The sequence below is a fragment of the Nomascus leucogenys genome, chromosome 5, assembly GCF_006542625.1.
Source record: "Nomascus leucogenys isolate Asia chromosome 5, Asia_NLE_v1, whole genome shotgun sequence".
NCBI classification, from domain to species: domain Eukaryota; kingdom Metazoa; phylum Chordata; class Mammalia; order Primates; family Hylobatidae; genus Nomascus; species Nomascus leucogenys.
In genome coordinates this window covers 55,719,935-55,735,133 of record NC_044385.1, presented here as the reverse complement: position 1 = coordinate 55,735,133, position 15,199 = coordinate 55,719,935, and the positions used below count along the sequence as shown (strand labels likewise).

At 48.1% G+C, this 15,199-nt stretch overlaps 1 protein-coding gene across 17 annotated transcripts in view; it reads left to right on the top strand.

The window, feature by feature from the left end:
* NFASC (neurofascin) overlaps positions 1-15,199 on the top strand; it is a 196,361-nt gene that overhangs the window by 129,922 nt on the left and 51,240 nt on the right. For 12 of the 17 annotated variants that reach the window (XM_030813145.1, XM_030813149.1, XM_030813138.1 and 9 more), the window contains 5 exons: positions 683-853; positions 5,103-5,153; positions 11,203-11,314; positions 11,755-11,939; positions 13,562-13,693. In XM_030813145.1, the coding sequence (XP_030669005.1) occupies positions 683-853; positions 5,103-5,153; positions 11,203-11,314; positions 11,755-11,939; positions 13,562-13,693 (651 nt within the window). The remainder of the gene's footprint in view (positions 1-682; positions 854-5,102; positions 5,154-11,202; positions 11,315-11,754; positions 11,940-13,561; positions 13,694-15,199) is intronic. The other 5 variants (XM_030813150.1, XM_030813139.1, XM_030813144.1 and 2 more) reach the window with 1 other exon arrangement.

Below are 15,199 nucleotides of genomic sequence, written 5' to 3'. Positions count from 1 at the left end.
ACATTTTCATATTTTCACATCTCTAAAATTGAAAGGCCTCTTAAATCTGATGATGTACGTCCAATGACGTACATTGGCATATATCTTACAGTTATAATCAGTAGTGCTTTCTTCTTAGGAATAAAAAACAAAGGTATACATTATAATTGATGATTACATTTTTATTAAATGCAGCGAAGCCAAGTTCAATTTCATTTAATTCAGCAAACTGTTGAGTGCCTCCTATATGCCGAGTCCTAAGACAGGTGCTGGGGCATAAGATGAACAGATCATGGTCCCTGGCCTCAGAGTGCTCTCACTGCTAGCTTGAGAATTTGAACCTTAGGGAGCACCTGAAGGCTTGTGTTCCTTCTGCTGGTCCCACGGCCGGTGAGATCTTTTGTGGCGTGAACAGGAAAGAGAAAAGTGTGGTCATAGAACATGGACATGGTAGGCAGGCAGGTCTGCACCTAAAATCCTGCTCTCCTCTCTGCCTTTGCAATGCTGGACACATTACCTCCTCTGCTTTCTGATCTGTAAAATGGGAATAAGCCATACTTCAGAGTTGAGAGGATTAGACCAAGTAATGTCAAGCTCCTGGTCACCACCTGACCCTCTGTAAAGTGTTCTATCGCCACGACTGCAGTGGTAATGATGATTGTTATTACTACTAACCTGCTGCTGTACCTCTGCTTTCTTATAGCCATGGAGCCCATCACCCAAGACAAACGTGTCTCTCAGGGCCATAACGGAGACCTATACTTCTCCAACGTGATGCTGCAGGACATGCAGACCGACTACAGTTGCAACGCCCGCTTCCACTTCACCCACACCATCCAGCAGAAGAACCCTTTCACCCTCAAGGTCCTCACCAGTAAGTGCAGACCCCTGTCCCGGGGCTGGGGGCCAAAGAAAGAAGCCCACTGACCCCACCCAGCCCTAGGTACCTGCGTCTAGGGGGAGACTTGTCCTTGAGGCTGACCTAGAAATCCTTCCAACTCATGGTGCCTGAGCCACTTCAGCTGCTCTTAAACGATCTTTCTCGATGGTGAAACCTTGAGTTAAACTTGGTCCTACTCTAAGTCAATCCTTCTCAAATTCTGGTGGGAATCAGAATCACCTTAGAACCTGGCAGCGTACCCAGAAACAGCCTATCGCACCTCAACAGCCCTGAGCCTCTTTGTTCTTTATGAGCCCTCCAGGTAATTCAAGTGCACCCCAGAGTTTGAGAACCACTGCTTCCAATGGTCATCTAGAACCCCTCTCTGGACACAGCTTGATTATTTCTTTTATTTCTTCCCATTGTTTGGTTATCTTTATTTCTGTAAGAAACTCATAGCAGAAAATATGAAAATTAGTGGAGACACCAAAATAAATTTTATTTGATTCTGTAATATTGTATATGCTGAAACATATGGAATCGCTATGTTTGTAAGTTGCAGGCTTATGTTTTAGTTTTATTTGTTTCCGTTTCTATTCCCTGATTCTGTTCGGCTGGTTACAAAAGCAAGTCAGCATTTCCCGACCCATTATAGTGTTGGTGGCTCTCCTTTGAGGAGAGAGAGAAGCTTAGTCAGAAATGTTCTTCTTGGCAAGGACAAGGCAGCCTAGAGCTTTTGCTGCAAAATCTCAGCCCACTCGGGACGTTGGAAGTTGTCTATGTTGATGTACACCATGGATTTGTAACACGCCTTCCATAAAGGAGCCCCCCCAAAAACAGACCTTAGTCTGACTCATGCTGTGAGTGTTGTTTTCGATGCTCTGGACAGCAAGGATTGTCAGGGAGGCCAGTAGAGGGCACATGTGGGTGCTGGCAGTTTGCAAAGGTCAGAGAAAATAGGCTGACCCTGGCTTCCTGGAGCCCCTGCAGAGGTGGTGGACAATGGCTCCCCGGGTGGGTGTGGGTCAGGAGAGGTTCTGGCGAGATCACTTCTCATTCAGGACAGGTAGGGGGTGTGACCATTAGCGTTCTCTTCCTTCCTCCTCATCCCTGCTGATGATGGAGGCAGGTGGTCCTGAGAGCCAACCATGGCACAGAGGTGGATCCAAAAGGAAGCAGCTTCCTTTTTTCTTCCCCTTCTCATGTTTTCTTTTTTTTTTTCTTTCACCTTTTCATTTTCTTCCTTTTTCTTTTTCACTTGCTTATTTCTCCTCCCTCTTTCTTTTTCTTTCTTCTTTTCCCTCTCTCCGTTCTGTCTTGGAACTCCATTCTGCCCTCTTCTAATCACCGCCTCCTGCCTCTGCAGTGTCCCCAAGCACTGATCTGCGCTGGTGCTGGGCTGCAGAAGGTGGTAGCCGGCAGGTTGCCTGACACCTGCAGCAAGCCCCTCGCGTTCCTGGCAGGGTGACCTGGCTTCACTCTGCTTGCTCCCCCGTCCCTGACTTTCTCATTCCTGACCCAAGCCCAGGGAGAGCCCTTGGAGGAGAAAGTTGGTTTGTCTGCAGTGTCTCCTCGGTCCACATCAGGGTGATTGCCTGCCAACTGGCTGGGCTGGGGAGGACAGTGTAGTCTGCCCAGGACCTCGGAGGGGTCTCAGCAGCCAGGACAGAACTAACAGCATTGGCAGGGGGAGGAGCAGGGATGTCAAGAACAAGATAAGATGCTCGCTGAGCTGAGCCTGGACAGCCGTCAGCATCACCACCGGGGCCCCTCTCTCCTTGCCCGGACGACGGTGGAAATAGGCCTGCTGCTTTTGGAACTGAGTCAGTTGACCTTCTGCCATCCTGGGCAGAGCCCATCACTGTCACACAGAGTAGAGCAGAGGCCAAGAGACTGAGGTGGTGAAGAGTCTTTCTCTGTAGAATTAACTAACTTCCTCTGCAGTTAGAGATTTAAACAACGTGTAGAAGTTGGACTTTCCAGAAACACTCTTTTCTCTACCAGAAGAAGTAAGGGATGTTTGTTAGTGCTTCATTTCTGGGTCCTCTATTCCACTGAAAACTCTTTCCTCCGAATGGCAGAGAAACCCCCTAGGTGATTGGAACAGAGCCCCATCAGCTTCCTGGAGTTCTCCAGGGGCAGCTCTGGCTGGGAGCAAGTTCTGGGCATCCGAGCCAGCCCAGAATTGGACACAGTTGCTTAAAATAGCACAGTGGTGCTCTCTCTACTTTCCTGTCTGGAGAGGACACAGGCTTTCTCTTGTACCTTCAGAACCAGGTCTGGGGTGGGAGGCAAAGCAGGCAGGGGCAGCTTCAAAGGCCCTATTCTCACCAGGCACTCCTGTCACAGTTTGCCCATTTGGGAAGAAATAAATCTCATCATGTCCCATTTTTATTACCTGCATTGAAGGAAGTTGAGAATGGTATATAATGCAAAATACTGGGTAATCTGAAATCATTTTCAAAACCTGGAATGCAGTCAAAGATAAGCAGTGGAGTTGGGCTACAGAGCTGGGCCCATCCCACTTTGCCCATGCTGTAACAGGTGCTGGGTGCCTCCTGATGCAATAAGAGGCAACTGTGGTAAGCGAGGAGGGTCCTCCCTGAGGCAGACACCAGAGCACACCCCTTCTTCCCCCAATGTCTAAATGACATTCTTGGAGCAGTCAAAGAAGTTTCCCTGAATTTCTCACATGTGCTCCAGAATTCACAAACCATGAGGTCAGTTCTGGGTGTGGGTGACTTCTCTGGAGAGAGATAGGTTGCATTTCACCTGGTGACATGGGAGCATGAAGGAAGGGCCCTGTCATCTGTATGTGCCACCATCCACCCCGAGGAGAGGAACAGAGTTGCCTCCCAAGCCCAGCTGCAGCCCCCACCTGCCCTTGGGCCACCCCATCTCTTCATTACATTGTGGATTAGTTCCTGCCTTTAGCTCCAGATGGACCCAAGCAGACTTCCCAAACAGCCTGGGTCTTTACAACAAACCCCATCTTAAGAGACAGTTTTGAATAATGAAAATCTTCCTACCAGGTGGTAAGCAGATTTGGGAATGCGATGCAATGCCAGTCCCAGAAAAGGACTCATACCTCTTGCAACTAGTTGTAATAGGATTGGATCTGTCGTCAAATATGCAAATGTTTTGGCAGAGCCCCTGTCGTCCTTCAGGCAGTTGGACCATGTTCTGGGCTCCTCAGGGCCATCTGCTTGGCTTCCAGTCAGCTGTACCCCACCCCCTTTTAGTACTGTCACAATTTGAACCCAGTTGCTGGAAGGGACCGGAGGTAGAGAGGGAAAAGCTCCTTCAGGACGCTGGCGTGATGATGTGTCCTCTTCTGAAATGTCTTTCTCATTAAGGAGTAAATGCCCACGAGTTTGAATTACCTAACATTGGACTGAAGGCACTGATCTTGCTCCATAAGGAATGTCTTCAATCCTGCATAGTCTAGAGGGCTTCGAACCTCCAGAACGTTCAGCAGGACTTTCCTAGTCTGAAGTGTAGAACTCACAGCTTGCACTTTCTCCTGTCCCAAGCTCCATTTCTAAATTCTAAAGCCTGAACCTCAGGGCTGTTCTCCCCACCTCACTGAACCTCTCCCGGCATCCTCACAAGGAGAGCTTTCTGCCAACAGAGACATCTCCAAGATCATAGTGGTGCCCACCTGGTCAGACTCCAGTGACACATGTTGCTGGGTGCGGCCAGGGCCCCTCAGCCCCACTCTTTTGGTCAATGACCTCCTCCCATTTACCGCCAACCCCCTGCAGCTTAGCTTCTGCCCAGGCAGCACTTTGCTCTTCCCCGGAGCTCACTAACACTCCTTTCTCTTTAGCTGCTCCAAGAGCTGGCCTGACCCAGAGTCCTGGGAACTGAGGATTTTGATAAGAAGGAGTTGTTCAAAAGATGGCTACAGGACACCACTAATCTTTCTCTCATTTGTTTGAAAATATAGCAGGACCAAATAATTAAAGTTCAAATCTAATTTCTTTAATTTAAAAAAAACATTATTATTGCCTTCTTTTGCAGGATTTAACCTTTTTTTCTCCTTTTGTGGGCTGTTTTATGTTGCTTGTTCTTCACTGAGCGTATTGCCTTTCCAAATATGCCGTGTCTTTCCTCTGCAAAAGACCACTGCTGCCCTCCTCGGTTGTTTTTGTGGCTTTGCATTTGTTTTTTCTCTCCCCGTTTATGCCTCTGTGACTTCTCCGTAGCTTCCTGTTTGCTCACCCTCTTTTGTTTATTACAGACCACCCTTATAATGACTCGTCCTTAAGAAACCACCCTGACATGTACAGTGGTGAGTCGCAGCGGTAACCTTGGGAGTAACCTTGCCTGTGCTAACCCCAGTTTGCCTAACTTGACTGATACCACGTCATTAACTCCTGCTGGGTGGCAGCTGGCCCAGCCAGGGTGTCAAGGTGACACCTCCAGAGGCTGCCTGCCAGGAGGCAGTGTGGGGGTTTGAGGTGACTCACCTGGTGGTGTGGTCTCCTCTAACAGGCATGCCTCAAGTTGCTGAATTCTCAACAAGTGGTTCAAACCAGGGTAGGACTTCAAAAGAACTTCTTGAAAAGCAGGAACTTTTACTGAAAAAGTAGAAGCTTAGGAATCAGGAATGGATGAAGGGAGACTATCTTAAAATAGGTGAGTTCCATAGTGAAGAGAAAACAGGAAGTCTGTTTCCTATTGGTAGTTGAAAGAACACAGAAAGCTTGTTAGTATGTTCAGTTAACTCTAGATAGGAATTGCCTGCTTTGTAATCTCACCTTAGTTACCGGGAGTGCCATTTCACAGTGAGGTCCCATGTCTCTTTAAAATCCATCTGGGCAATAGGAGTAAGAGCCCAGCTCTGAGTTCTCTTTCAAGATGAGTATAAATGAGGTGAAACCATCCACTGTACCCTCTCACCTAGGCCTCTCTCCTCCTCTGGTAGTGTATGCAAATCAAATGCCCACCAGTCCACACTTGCGAGACATGGAGCAATTACAGTGAGGCATGGTTTTAACTCATCACACAGCTGGTTGCTTAGTCTGATTAATAGGGTAATTGGCTATTTCCACACCTGAGTTACCCCTCACCACGGCTCAAGAATGTCTTATTTTCCCTGAGCAGCCAGAGGCACCATCATTTGCTGGCTCTGGTGAGGCAGCTGGCCCATCATTAGTTATGCCTCAGAAGCTGAGGCTGCAGGTCCTCAAGGGACCTCACTGTGGGTTGAAACAGATAGGAAGTGTCTGCACTGTGATGTGCTAATATAAAGGATGATGAGTGACTGGACTAGGGGATGGGATGAGGGAGCGCGAGCCAGGGAGAGAGGCAAAGGCTCTAACTTGGCACCAAGCAGCTAGAACCACACTGAGATCCTGCCAAAGAGATTTACTACCCAAGGAATCAGGGGACCTTTGTTGGATTCTAAGCATTGTTTGTTTTCAAGATAATAGGGCCAACCACTATTGTGTTAAGAGCCCCAGAGCCCTGGTATGGAATGGGCCTTGTTCTAAATTGGATTCCAGGTAATCTGTTATAGGAAGTATTCTGTAAGCCAGAGTGTATCAGAGCCAGAAGGTCCCTTAGAGACCATCTGATCTAAGTTCCTCACTTTATGTAAGATAAGCCATGCAGGGGAACATACACATAGAGTTGTTTTATCAATGGAATAAGTTTGAGTGATTCTGGTCACTTAAACCAGTTTGTGACCATTGATCAAACTATTATTGCAAGAGAATGGATAGGAGTTATGAGATCCATCCAGGACTATGAAACAAGCAAAGCTTACAAGAGTTTACCTGAAGATTGACCGCTTGTCCTCAATCCAGGGTAGGACGGAGCTGACCCAAGTATGAAGCTGCTGGAAAGGATATACAGTCAAAGGGAGACACATTTTGAACAAAAGACAACTAGGCTGATGCTTCTAGCAAGAAATCAAAGGGAAACGGAAGGAAGGAGGAAGACTTCTTTCTGCAGTGCAGGCATTTGGACAGACAGACTTGATGAAAAGTGCCCAGTGCTTCTCTCTGTTTGGCTCTGAAATATGGCATGTCTCTTTTGTAGCAGGAGGGCCACCCCATACTTCTGTCTTGTTTTAGTGATTTCTACAGTGGATTGGTATCCTCTGAACATTGCCAGGTGCCCCCTGACCTGCTGAGTGGCAGGAGAATCTGGTCTGAGATTGTAACTTGCCACTTAGGATTCACCCAGGTGAGGAGACCAAGTGGTTAAGAGTGTGTGCTCTGAGGTAGACTGCGTTTAATTAAATCCAGGGTCCGGGACATACCATTGATGCTGAGTAAGTCATTTAGTGTCTCAGAACTTTAATGTTCTCATCTGCCAAATGGATGTATTACCTGTCTCATAGGATTGTTGTGAAGATTAAACAGGAGAATGTGCTTATGGTTCCTAGTATGTGTTGGGCACATTCTCGATACTTAACAAATGTTACCCATTATTGGTTTTAAAGGGAATGGTTTAGTGTTGACTGTATCCTGGATAGTTCTTCTATGCTTCTGAAATTAAGAAGGACAGAGAGAACTTAAAGAGAAGCCAAGGGGCGAAAAGCAGGTGCAATTATAGGAAGAAAGTACCATACAGGGAGAAATTGTAGGGCAGACCAGAGAAACAAAAGCTGTTCAAATCCTCAGCTGTGCTGAGAACTGCATAAGAAGAAAAGCTCCAACTACTGCATATGAGATTTGGGTTAAACTTACAGGAGAAATTTCCTGGCACTGAAAGGTATCAAATATTACTAGACAAAGAGTTTTTCCTATCTTCTGGGGTTGTCTGGTCAGCCATTCCTAGAGCAAGAGAGGTGAATGAGATGCCAAGAATCTGGCCCCATGAGTCTCTGGTTCTCAATTCTGAGAATCAAAAGCAGCAAAGTGGTCTGGATGTAGGATACAGATGCCCCTAAAAGCTGTTTTTGGCAGAGGTCCTCAGATACGTCTGATTCATTGAACTTTCTTGTCCTGCTAACACATAGCACTTGACAGAGGGGGGCAACTAAGGTTGTCAGCAGTCTTGGTGTTTCCTCAACAGAGATGATCAAGAGGCATTTGTCATTGGACCTTTAAGGCCAACATGGTTGAGGCATTGCCATCTCCTGTTGTGTGCTAGCTGACCATATTTCCCCAGAAACCCATGAGCCCACTCTGAGCCACAGCTTACGAGAGCAGGAGAGGACTGACTGTCCCTGGGCAAGAAGTCAGATGAGCCGGCGAGGGAAGCTCTTCCTGAATCCACACAGATATGAGCTTTAGCATATGGACTCTGAGTTTGATCAGGCATTAGGTCAGACCCCACTCTGAAGATCAGGGCGAATAACCAATACTCTCCAGGGATCCCTGCCTCCATGATGAAAGAGGGTGTCTCATGATAAGATGAGACAGTCATCTGCCACCATTTAGAGTTTCATCTAGTAATCACTGTTGTCTTAGAGTCTTCCTGTCTCTACTTCTCCAGGGAAGGAAATTAGGCACCCTCTTTGAGAACAGTGGCTCTCAAAGCCACCAGCTCTATTATCCTTCCTAAATTTTCATATGAGTTCCTCCTGCTGCAATTGACTGCATTTCTTCATAACCTTTCCTTTAGGGCCAGCCATCTCATTCCTTAATGATCCTGTGTCCCCCCAAATCTTCTTCAAATTTTCCATGCCTTTAAGAATCCAACTGAGGTGCCTTTAGAGCTGCTGAATTCCCTCCTCAGCTTCTTTTTTTCCACCTTGGGCCTGAGTTTTTTTTTAATATCCACTGAGGAGAGATGGGATCTTAGCTGAGACAGTGAGAATAGTAAAACATAGTGGAAGAGTTTCACCAGAGCAGCTCACTAAGACAAAAATATCTTTCTCCTTTACCTCTTTTGGCCTTGCGTTTTCTTTGGTTTGAATAAGAAAGATATTCCTGAAGTTGACTGTCAGAAGTAGGAACAAGTGGGATGCCCATCTTTCGACAGAGAGGCAATGTAGAGTGGGTGGAAAGCACAAGTTTTTGGTGCTAAATAATATAGAATCCAAAACATAACTAGCTTGTAATCTTGGGCAAGTCTGTTGACTTCACTGAGCTTCAGTTGCCTCTGCTGAAAATGGGGATACAACCCTCCAGGTTTGCTGCGAGGATTAAGCATAAATGGTGGTGTGGATGGAGCTGTCAGCACAGTGCATGGTCCGTAGCAAACTTTCACTGAATGGTGGCCCTGATTATGACCTCCAACTTTTAGGATGCTCTTCCCTTTTTTTGAACTTTGGCTTGTTTCCAGTAGCTTCTCCTTCTTTAGGATAATTCTATTGTTGCTAGCCCACATCCTACAAATGCAATATTGCTATAACCTTTTTATAGTCACAGCTACAACGTGTCAAGGCACCCACAGCAGGACTCTGTGCTAAATTTTCCTCCTTCCCATCATTATTGCTTTGCTGGGTTGTGTGTGCTCGTGGTGTCGCATATTATGGTGTAAATTAAATGTCCATAGGGTCACAGATTGGTTTCTGCAGATTTCGTCCCAGTGTGGAAGGAGTATGACAACTTAGCTGGGACCTCTTCCACATAATCCCAGGGTTCCCAGCTCTGGACAGATTCACCAACCTGACAACAGAGCCTTCTGCCCTAGAATTTCCTTTCCTCATAGTGCCCCTGTGTCTTGGTTGTTTTGGTGATCCCGTGACGGTGGGTGGGAGGAAGCTGTTGGTATCAGGCTTCCTTGGTGCTGAGAATTGGATGCTACAAAAGTTATAGGTATAGATGATAACCAATTAACCACATAATGGATTAACCCCTTCAGTAGTCACTGTTGTAATGTGTGTGCTGGTGGGACAGATGAGGCATCTACAGAAAGAGAAATAATATGGGTTAAATTGCTGCCTTATTTTTTGTTCTCTTCTTCCCCTTCAATCCATTCACCTCATAAACCTTCACTGAACATTTGCTGTATGCCGTGTATTGTACCATCAGCCTCGTTACCCTCTGCATATGTTTCATCCTTTCTTCTTTTGACAAAAAGATAAAATAGAAGCAAACTCTATGAATTGCACTCCACCAGTGCTGAGGGAGAGAGTTGAGTGCCCCAGAACAGGAGCCCCACGGGTGCAGCCAGGCCCCAGCAAACCCAGCAAGCTCCTTTAGGAAGCACCAGTTACATCTGGATAAAGTCCCTCCGCACTCTCTCCTCACTCTACCAGCACCGATTAAACCCAGGATAAGTGTCTTCATCCTCACCCCAGGTGTCTCTGAGGCCTCCCAGCTCCTGGCAACTCTGCCTGCCCTCCACCTCTCCCTTGTCCAGCTGAGTCTAAGACCCCATTAAACCCATGGGTGGGCTCAGCTTCTATTTTTGTTTTTAGCCATTCTTGTGTACGATCGTACACCTTGGCCGGGGGGTACTTCCTCCAGTTTCCCTTTTGCCTTGGGGTTTCCAGATGGAAAATTCTTTTTCTTTTCCCTTCCATCTTACCCATTCCCCTAGAGCTATACAAAGAGCTCTGGGGGAAGAGGTGAGGCTCGGGGAAGGTGGAATTCACTGTCATGTCCCTTCTACAGGGAAACAGCCATCCTGAAAATGCCAATCTCTGTGAGCCACCTGGCCTTCAAGACCTGCATGAATCTCATTGATTTCAGACCCATGACTGTTCTGGCCTAGTTGCATTATAGATCACCTCCTCCAACTTGGCGGCCACTTTTCTCCCACCCCCTCCCTGAGCAGCTCACATGTAATTACTACTCTCCTCCCCAGCTGTCTTCCCAAGTCATTAGTGAGGAGGCAGAATGGTCTTGGCCCCAGAGTGATTTCCTGTCATCTCTGCTCATTAACTCTCTCTCTGTGTTTGCTAAGCCATTAATAACTCTCCCTGCATTTCTGATTGTTTGTGCGGGCTTTGTGACTCCATCCCAGCACCTTGTTTTCAGGGTCCCAAAGAGCAGGTCCTGTGGACCCAGTACATGCCTTCTCTGCTTCCAGATCCCTGCCTGGGGAGAAGGACCGCTGCTGAGATGGCCTGCCCTGGGGGCCACACAGTGGCCTCTGGGATCCCAACACAAGCTGCTTGGGAGTAGATCTCGTACTGCTCAGACAGCCCTTCCCCATTCCAGGGAAGGGGATATTCCCTGATCCCAAGGGAAGCTGGGCTCCTCCAGGCAGATCCCTTCAGAACCTAGAGCTTGTCTCTCTCATGCTGGTGGGGCTGAGGAGCCCCGAGCTTCCTAACACACCTCACTTAATGACGCCCAAGTCCTTGGGGTGGTTTCAGCTGGGAGGATCCGGCAGGGGCGGTGATGCCATTTCTCTCTAGCCTGACAGCGTTGGCCTAGTGGGGTCTGCCTTCTGGAAGGAGGCTCATGGGAGTTTGTTCTCTCCTGTTTCAGCCCGAGGAGTTGCAGAAAGAACACCAAGCTTCATGTATCCCCAGGGCACCGCGAGCAGCCAGATGGTGCTTCGTGGCATGGACCTCCTGCTGGAATGCATCGCCTCTGGGGTGTATGTGCAGTTTGCAGCCCCTCTTCTAGCCACCCTCAGGAGGATGGGGATGGGAGCTTGTTCATACTCTTGTTAATGCCACATTTAGTGCATACCAGTAGCATAGCAAAAAGAGAAGCTAACAGCCCCTAGTGAACAGGGTGTTGCAAACCATAGTCATCTCCATCCTATTCTGGCCATCTCTGTTTTGGATAATGAAGAAAGAAGGTGATTAGGCATCCTGTATATGCGTTAGAATCTCGTGGGACCTTAGCTAAGCCTTCAGGCTCTCTGTGGCTGAGCATCCTCCTCTGTGCAGGAAAGATCACCTTTTAGAGGACATGCATCCTCCTGGGCCCAAGTATACTTTTAGGCCACCTGGGTGTCCCCAGCTGTATAGAAGAGGAGAAAGGCCACATTTAGTGATAACTTCTTTGTTTCCTGCTTGGCGCCTCTCCTAGCCCAACACCAGACATCGCATGGTACAAGAAAGGTGGGGACCTCCCATCTGATAAGGCCAAGTTTGAGAACTTTAATAAGGCCCTGCGTATCACCAATGTCTCTGAGGAAGACTCCGGGGAGTATTTCTGCCTGGCCTCCAACAAGATGGGCAGCATCCGGCACACGATCTCGGTGAGAGTAAAGGGTACGTTGTGTGTATTTCTCATTATGATTATGTTGCCAACCCTGAACACCATGCCCACTCTTCCCTCTGAGGGTGGTTGGGGGCAGAGTGAGTCGGGGAGACTTCCAGCCCACTGCTCAATGGCAATGGCGATCTGCCACGGATGGTGTCACTTGCTGGACGTGAGAGGGTGTGTGCATGCCCATGCATGGGGCAGGGGGTGTTAAGGGAAGGAGATCCACCCTGACCATCACCCAACTCTCCTTGGTGCCAACGTTCCCTCAGCAGGTGAATTTCCTCCCACAGCCCATTTGGATCATTCCCAGAGCCTTTTTTTTTCCTTTTGTTTTGCATTCCCGTTCGTGATGTGTCGCGTGAGCCTGTGCTGTCTGTGTACCTATGCATGACGCTGTGCTGCTTTTTAAAACTGGGGAGTGGTCATGGCCAAAATTGTTTTTTTAAATCACTTCCTTCCCCCCAAAGCAAAGAGGGCCCACCTGAGTGATTGCAGGCACCAGAGCACACGTCGTCATGGGTCCCAGCTGTGTGTGGCAGGCTGCACTGGTCACTGGCCTGGGGCTGTATGGATGGTTGAGATGATGATATTCGAGATCAGAGTACAGAAACTTTCTTAGCATGCAGTCATTTGATCTTGTGACCTTGGCTTCAGCACCATACACAAACTAGGGAGTTCTTAGACTTTGAGGGGTACGGGGTGAGTATCAAAATTGTTGATAATCTGATCTGAAAGGCTCACTTCTCAGAAAAATCCACATTTCCACATATTCACAAAATTGTCCAAACAACTGAACAAGGTGGCCAGCTGAGAACTGCTCTAGCTGGGCATGGTGGCTCATGCCTGTAATCCCAGCACTTTGGGAGGCCAAGGTGGGCGGATCATGAGGTCAGAAGATCGAGACCATCCTGGCCAAAATGATGAAACCCCATCTGTACTAAAAATACAAAAATTAGCTGGGCATGGTGAGGCATGCCTGTAATCTCAGCTACTCAAGAGGCTGAGGCAGGAGAATTGCTTGAATCTGGGAGGCGGAAGTTGCAGTGAGCCGAGATCGCGCCACTGCACCCCAGCCTGGCGACAGAGCGAGACTCTGTCTCAAAAAAAAAAAGAACTACTCTAACCAAAGTTCAATGCCTAAAGAAATGTTCACTAGGCTTTTCCTAAATGGTCTGATCTTGCAAAAACAGAGATCCAGAGGGACCAACTCAGTGCCCACTTTACCACCTTCCCTGGCAGTGGAGCCATTGGATGCACACCTCAAACACTGGTGACCTCTAGAAGCATTTGCCACCCAGGCCTCCTGTAAGGATTCTGATTTAGTAGGTCTGAGACAGGCCCTAGCATCCCTTTTTTAAAAAAAGCTCTTCAGGGGATTCTAGTGAGCAGCCCCAGCCTAGAACTATTGTTCTGTGAACTCAAAATAGACAGATCAGCATCTGCGCAGCCAAGCCAGCCAGAAACAGGCTGGACCAAGTTATCCCTGTGAGGATGAGCCCTGGGGCAGGTGGTGAGCACCTGGTGCTGGGACTAAGGGGCTCCTGCCATACTAGAGGGAGACTGCTTGGCTCCTTCTGGCTGTCCCATGCCATCTAACTCCCCTGCCTATGTCTGTCTTGTCTTCCAGCTGCTCCCTACTGGCTGGACGAACCCAAGAACCTTATCCTGGCTCCTGGCGAGGATGGGAGACTGGTGTGTCGAGCCAATGGAAACCCCAAACCCACTGTCCAGTGGATGGTGAATGGGGAACCTTTGCAATGTAAGTAGCGAGCTGTTGTCCCATCTGACTCTCGTCTCTCTCCTGTCAAAGGCTTCAGATCCCCGTCACTGTAGCCAGTGCTGGTCACACTAGAAGTTCAGGAAAAGAGAAGCCCACTGATGGCTGTTTCTCAGCCGTCCATCTCTTCGGACATCTCAAGAGGCAGGAAACCTACCCTCTCTTTGTGTGAGAGAACAGGGGGCCTGGAACTCTGTGGTCATATTCCCATGCTGAAGGGATTTCTGCTCCCTTGGGGTTTTTTAAATCTCTGCTTTCTCCCTCTGAACAACTTCAGAGCCCAGTTGATGGCCTAGGGACTGTGGCTGCATCTCTGGGTGATTGGGCTCTGAGTGATGGCTGGGGCTGGGAAGGTAGAGAAGAGCTCAGTAACTCATTGTTGGTTACTCAAGTTCCGCTCTCTGCTGAGGGCAAAAGAAGAAGCAGGGTTGTACAATAATGTGAAATATTATGGTTAGATATGAGGAAGAACTGTCCCCAGAAGAGCAGACGCACAGGTGCAGTTTATTGAGTATGCTGAGACTTTGGGGACATTTAGTCCTGCCCAGGTGGTTGGAGTAGATGACTCCAAGGCCCCTTATAATCAGTGGCCTTGGTTAAGTTTTCACATCATAGACTCTGTGGTTGCATTTACTTTTCAGAATGTCCTGTCCTTACTTTCTCTAAGTGGTCAGAGGAAATGTAAACAATGGTATCAACCAAATGGGGGAAAAGTAGATGGTGAGAACTCAGAATCTAACTCAAGAGCAGCAGCTGGTAGAAGCAGGTGGAGAGGGGGGACACAGGTAGAGGAGAGGGTAAGAATTTACCTTTTTAGACATTTATTGTATGCCACATTCTGTGCTAGATGCTGCACCCCGTTGTTGCGTTACTCTCAAACATTTAAGGTAAGGAAATAAGGTTCTTCTCAGTGCAATTAGTTGCTCAAAATCGCATGGCTAGGAAGTGGTGAAGCTGTGGGTTGCCGTGAGTCTGCAATACAACTGCACCAGCTAGTACTGAACCTAGTTATCCCCAGTAAATGTTACTCCCCAGCTACAAGCAGAGATAAGGACACTGCCTGCCCTCTGCAGTTCTCTCTGTCTTAATAGGACTTTGGGGGTAAGCTAGGCAATTGCTCTAAACTTTACAGCACCATTCAATAAAGGCAGCCCGGGACTTGCAGCTGAGCCTCAGCCCTGGAAAGGTCACCTGTCACTCTCCCCAGGGAACATGTAAGGGGAGTGACTGGGGAAAAATTGGTTGCACGAGAATTTGCCAGGCAAGGAGGTGTACAAGTTTCTGGCATTGCCTTCCTTGGTCCCTTTTCGCTGAGTGGGGACCTGGGCGTGGATGATAAGGGTGCTAACCTTGTCTTCCTTTCCCATCTGCTGATTCCCCGATTCCGGGCTCAGGCTGGCTATCTGTGGAATGGCGCCTGCAGGGCGACTCCTGCATCCTCCGCTGACTTCCCCTGTAGGTCTGAATGATCTTGAATGCGTTCATGGA